Genomic DNA, 6,282 nt, shown 5'->3' with positions numbered 1-6,282 from the left:
AACTTGGTGACCATTTACTTCCACACATCCTATCCCCAAAAGCTTTGCAGAAATGCCACCTACTAAACCCAAAGCCCTGTCCAATCTCACCTTGAACACTTCAAGGGTTAAGGCATCCACAACAATTCTGGGAAGCTTTGTGAGCTCCAAGAGAAAGGGCACAAAGGAAAATCAACTGCAGAGAGTCCCACCCTCTGCTTCCTCCACCTTCTTCCCTGAGCTCAATGGAAGAGTTGCCACAGAAGGAAAGAGGACTCAGAGGCCCAGGCTTGGATGCAAAACAACTTTATTAAGTCTAAAGAAGCAAAGGAGGTGGCTCACAGAGGGCACCAGCAGCAGCCACTGACATGCAGTGCGGGTGTCCCTCTGCCTGCGCTGCAGAGGGAGGGAGGGAGGCCAAAAGGTCCCCAGGAGGGTGGCATTGGGTGGTGGTGACAGGACAGGAAGGGAAGAGAGAGAAGAGAGAAGGAAAGAAGAGGTAGAAAGTCTAAATGCTGTGTCCCAAAGTTCTGTTTTCAGTCCAGAAGAACAATCAGAGGTCTTGCAGGTTGTTGCCCCAGGATGTTTGCAGGGCCATTAGCAGGGCCCACATCTGGAAGGGTAGCAGCTGGTGATGCAGGAGAGGTCAAAGCCCCCGGAGTTGATGGGCACTCCGTCACAGCTGAGGATGCTGCCAACGGCAGCGGAGGTGGAGGATCCCACCACGGTGTTCTGTGGGAAGGAGCTGAGGATGGGCCCGGGCAGGGTCACCAGCACAGCAGGAGGTTCAATGACGACGGTGGAGCTCTGGCACTGCCTGACACAGCACTCATTGCAGCTGTTGGCCAGCGGGGTGGGCCCGCAGGGCTGGCAGCAAGGGTTGCAGGGCTGGCACTGCTGGCACTTCTCAGGGCACGACATGTCTCGAGCCTGGGGCTGCACCTGGCACACAGGGCAGGAGCAAGCAGAGCACACGCACACCTCAGCAACAGCCCGCCAAGCACCACCAGCAAGCCAAGGCACCTGCTGCTGCCTGGCCAGGGACAGGCTCTGCAGGGGCCAACAAGGCAGCCTTGCCCTGAGCCCAGCAGGGCCTGCACACATCAGCCAGGCCCAGGGCTGCTCCTGCCTAAGCTGCAGGAAAAGAACCCCCTCAGCCCAGCTCAGCCTCTGGCCACAACACACGCTCTGCCCACTGCCCACACCACCCCCATCCCAGAGCCCTCCCACAACAACAAGGAGCAGGGATGGGCTGCAAAGCTCCACCCTGTGCTAGAGAGGGGAGGAGAAAGGGGGTGTCCACTCACTGGGTTGCTGAGGACAAGGAGGTGGCAGAAGGGCTTGAGAGAGCCACCAGTCAGGCTGGCTTTTATGCTGGCCCCACAGAGCCTCAGGGCCCAAAGGCCGTGCTGCATAAGTGACAATTTTCCTGCATGATCCCAGTGAATGGAAACATCTCTTCCCTTCCTGTCCTGTCACCACCACCCAATACCACCCTCCTGGGGACCCTGTGGCCCCTGGGGACTCCCTGCAGTGGATTTTGCTTTGTGCCCTTTCCCCTGGAGCTCACAAACATGTCCCTGGCTAATCCAAAGCAAAGATTAACAGGGGGATGATGGCTCCAAACGGACAGGTGTGGGGATGTGAAACAGCAATGCCTCGGCACAGCCCACAACCTCATCTCTTCCTACACCTCCCTTGCATTCACTGTTCTGTCCAGCTTCTGTCCAGACAGGCAGGGCTGAGCTTTTTCACGTGTGAGGACTGGGATCAGCAACAGAAAAGAGATCAGGTATTTGGGATCAGATATTTGGTGGAGCCCTTTGCAGGTGGATGTACCATGAAAGAAGCTGTGACCCCATGAAGAGCCCGCCCTAGAAAAGATTCCTGGCAGGAATGTCCACTGCAGTGGAGAGAAGCCCGCAGTGGAGCAGGTCCTGCTGCTGGGACCTGTTATCCTGTCTGTGAGCTCTGCTGCAACATTCCCTCTGCAGGAGGGTCTGGACAGGCTGGGTACATTTGCTATGGCAGCAGAGGGAGGTTCAACAAGACCAAGTGCCAGGTGCTACAGATGGGCTCCAATAACCCCCTGAAGCTCTACAGGCTGAGGGCAGAGCAGTTGGAAAGAGGCCCAGCAGAAAAGGACCTGGGGCTGCTGATGGACAGTGGCTGATCAGGAGCCAGACTGGGCCCTGCTGGGCAAGAAGGCCAAGGGCATCCTGGCCTGTATCAGGATTAGTGTCCAGCAGAACCAGGGCAGTGACTGTCCCCCTGTACTCAGCACTGGTGAGTCCCAGCTGACTGAAAGCTGGTAAACATTGTCCCCATTTTCAACAAAGAAAGGAAGGAGGACCCTGGGAACTGCAGGCCTGTCAGTCTCACTTCATGAAGGACCTGATAAATTGATGGAGAAGGTGTTCCTGGGAGGTATTGAAAAACATCTGAAAGACAATGCAGTCACTGGTCACAGCCAGCACAGCTTCTTGAGGGGAGAGTCCTGCTCCTGCAACCTGATCTCCTTCTAGGACAAGGTGACCCACCTGGTTGATCAAGGGAAGCCAGCTGATGTGATCTTTTTGGATTTCAGTAAAGCTCACAGTGCGGTGTCTCGCAGGATCCCTCTGGACAAACTGTCCAGCTCAGAGCTGGGTAAACACATCCTGTGCTGGCTGAGCAAGTGGCTCACGGGTCGGGCACAGAGGGTGGCAGTGACTGGGGTGACATCAAACTGTGGCCTGTCACTAGGGGGGTTCCACAGGGCTCCATCTTGGGCCCTGTGCTCTTTGACTTCTCCATCGATGACTTGGACACAGCACTGGAAGGGACTCTGAGCAAGTGTGCAGGTGACCCAAAACTGGGAGGGGCTGTTGAGTCCCTTGAGGGCAGGGAGGCCCTGCAGAGAGACCTTGGCAGATTGGAGAGCTGGGCAAGCAGCAGCCATGGGAACTTCAACTGTGGGAGGTGCCAGATTCTGCAGCTGGAATGGGGCAACCCTGGATGTTTTGGAGAATGAGAGGCTGGAAAGCAGCGCTGCTGGAAGAAATCTGGTGGTTTGTCTTCTCCAAGATAAACCCCCTGCTCCTTCAGCCTCTCTTCACAGGTTATACTGTCTAGACCCTTCTCCGGCTTCATTGCCTTCTTCTGGACTTGTTCCAGAACCTGAATGCCTTGCTTGAATTGAGGGACCCAGAACTGGACACAGCACTCAAGGTGTGACCTCACCAATGCACAGTAGACGGGCACCTTCACTGCCCTGGTCCTGCTGGACACTATTCCTGATACAGGCCAGGATGCCCTTGGCCTTCTTGGCCAGCTGGGCACAGTCTGGTTCCTGTTCCACCACTGTCCACCAGCAACACCAGGTCCTTTCCCACTGGGCCTCTTTCCAACCGCTCTCCTCCAGCCTGCAGGGGGTTATTGTGGCTAAAGTGTAGGACCTGGAACTCAGCCTTGTTGAACCTCACACTGTGGGCTCGGCCCAGATATCCAGACTGTCCAGACCCTCCTGCAGAGGGAATGTTGCAGCACATCTCCCTGACAGTGAACAGGTCCCAGCAGCAGGACCTGCTCCACTGTGGCCTTCTCTCCACTGCAGTGGACATTCCTGCCAGGAATCTTTTCTAGTAAAGGCTCTTCATGCTGAAGTGACAAAACTCAGTGACCACCAAGTGTCATCCAGGAGGTATTCCCTTTATTGGGGCACTGGGCAGCACGGGTGACATCTCCCCTAACATGCACACCTGTCAGAACAGTGTAGGCCTCTTATGTACATTTACAGTATTCCTAGTCATTACAGTTCTTGGAATGGGCAGGTTTAAGCCAATTATTTCTCAGAACTCATTTCCATGGTTTCTGCCTCCTTGTGCGTGTGTTACCACCCAGAGGGTCTTTGAGGGTCGTCAGATGAAGGCTCAAGACCTTCCTCTTGGTGACACTTTTGAACTGTCCTTGCTGTGCAGGCTCTCTGCCACCTGGGTTAATAGCCAGACCACAAGTCCTGTTTGTACCAGTTCAGGTCCTGTATCTGGGGTGTGAAGCACCATATTGCACCCATCACTTGGACATTAGATACATCCTGTGAGTACTGCTGCTCCCAAAAATAATTCCTGAGATGTGCTTTATTTTCACAAGGTTACAGGTTAACTCTCTTTTACTTACAAAAGATTAAGGGTTTATACTTGGTTTCACCTGATTCCTGAGGAGAAGGAGGTGAGAAAAGTGGTTGAGGGAGCAGAGACTTGGGCTGCCTTTTATAGCAGTCCTGCTCTGCCTCAGGCCCACAGGCACCTTTGTGGAAGTCATAATTTTCTCACCAGCTCATGCCACTTGTGAACCATCCCAGCTAATGGTAGGAGCTGTGTCCTGGTTTCCTGCACTGCTGCCTTTTCATTTCCTGCCTAATTCCACGTGCCTTCCTATATGAAAGCTTCTGGAAGTGCTGGGATGAGAATCTCAAGGATTTCCGGGGCAGAAAGGCATCAGCACAGGCAGAAGTCTCAGATCAAGGGCTGTTGTCATCCTGTGAATGCAGGTGATGTTCACCTGGGTCATTCCTGTGGTCTTGTTTGTGGCAAAGGTGTCAGCAATTGGGCATCGCTCTCGTGCTTCTCGCCCGCCTGCCCAAGGACTGCCATGGGAGGGACATCCCAGCGTGTCCTCACAAGAGCCCCCAGCTGATGATGTTTCTTGGCCAGGTAAGGACATAGACCTGGTCAGGAGAGTCTGTGAAGCTCCTGTGCAGGGGTCCCCCCTGGGGTGGCCATCATAGAATCATAGAATAGATTGGGTTGGAAAAGACCTCCAAGATCATCAAGTCCAACCCCTGATCCAACTCTAATTACTATATCATGGCACTAAGGGCCATGTCCAATCTCTTTTTAAAAACCTCCAGGGATGGTGAATCTACCACCTCTCTGGGCAGGCCGTTCCAATGCCTGATCACCCTCTCTGTAAAGAATTTCTTCCTAACGTCTAACCTAAACTTCCCCTGGTAGAGCTTGAGCTCATGTCACCTTGTCCTCTTGTTGGTTGCCTGGGAGAAGAGACCAACCCCCACCTGGCTATAACTTCCCTTCAGGTAGTTGAAGAGAGTGATGAGGTCACCTCTAAGCCTTCTCTTCTCTAGACTAAACAACCCCAGCTCCCTCAGCCTCTCCTCACAGCACTTGTGCTCAAGTCCCTTCACCAGCCTGTTTGCTCTTCTCTGCACCTGCTCCAGCACCTCAATATCCTTCCTGAACTGAGGGGCCCAGAGCTGAACACAATACTCAAGGTGTGGCCTCACCAACGCACAGTACAGGGGAAGGATCACTGCCCTGCTCCTGCTGGCCACACTGTTCTTGATGCAGGCCAGGATGCCATTGGTATCTTGGCCCCCTGGGCACACTGCTGGCTCATGTTCAGCCTCCTGTCAATCAGCACCCCCAGGTCCCTTTCCACTTGGCTGCTCTCCAGCCACTCTGTGCCCAGCCTGTAGCGCTGCAGGGGGTTCTTGTGGCCAAAGTGCAGGACCCGGCACTTGGCCTGGTTGAACCTCATCCCACTGGAATCGGCCCAACTCTCCAGTCTGTCCAGATCCCTCTGCAGAGCCCTCCTGCCTTCCGGTAGGTTGACACTCCCCCCCAGCTTGGTGTCATCAGCAAATTTGCTGATGATGGACTCAATCCCCTCATCTAGATCATTGATAAAGATGTTAAACAGGACTGGGCCCAGCACCGATCCCTGGGGGACACCACTGGTGACTGGATCCCAGCTGGATGCAGCCCCGTTCACCAGCACTCTCTGGGCCCGGCCCTCCAGCCAGTTCCTAACCCAGCACAGAGTGCCCCTGTCCAAGCCATGAGCTGCCAGCTTTTCCAGGAGTATATTATGGGAGACAGTGTCAAAGGCTTTGCTGAAGTCCAGATAGACCACATCCACAGCCTTCCCCTCATCCACCAGGTGAGTCACCTGATCATAAAAGGAGATCAGGTTGGTCAAACAGGATCTGCCTCTCCTAAACCCGTGCTGGCTGGGTCTGATCCCTTGTCCATCCTGTAGGTGCTGTGTGATTGCACTCAGGATGATCTGCTCCATAACTCTGCCAGGCACCGAGGTCAGGCTGACAGGCCTGTAGTTACCAGGGTCAGCCTTGCAGCCTTTTTTATGGATTGGGGTGATATTTGCCAACTTCCAATCATGTGGGACCTCCCCACTGAGCCAGGACTGTTGGAAGATAATGGAGAGCGGCTTGGCAAGTTCTTCTGCCAGCTCCCTCATTACCCTAGGATGGATCCCGTCTGGTCCCATAGACTTGTGAGGATC

General features: G+C 54.4%; 1 protein-coding gene across 1 annotated transcript; it reads right to left on the bottom strand.

Annotated features, from left to right (window-relative positions):
- Positions 1-576: 576 nt before the first annotated feature.
- On the bottom strand, positions 577-4,281 carry LOC126635941 (feather keratin Cos2-2-like). Its single transcript, XM_050307615.1, has 2 exons — positions 4,168-4,281; positions 577-921 (listed from the first exon to the last, which is right to left on the bottom strand). Exons 1-2 carry the CDS (start codon positions 4,279-4,281, stop codon positions 577-579), a joined length of 459 nt encoding a protein of 152 aa, XP_050163572.1.
- Between the last annotated feature and the right edge of the window lie 2,001 nt (positions 4,282-6,282).

The sequence above is a fragment of the Myiozetetes cayanensis genome, unplaced genomic scaffold (genome assembly GCF_022539395.1).
Source record: "Myiozetetes cayanensis isolate MyiCay16 unplaced genomic scaffold, myiCay2020 scf1209, whole genome shotgun sequence".
Classification (NCBI taxonomy): Eukaryota; Metazoa; Chordata; class Aves; order Passeriformes; family Tyrannidae; genus Myiozetetes; species Myiozetetes cayanensis.
Note: the sequence above shows the minus strand (reverse complement) of the source record. Positions and strands in the feature narration are given on the sequence as shown.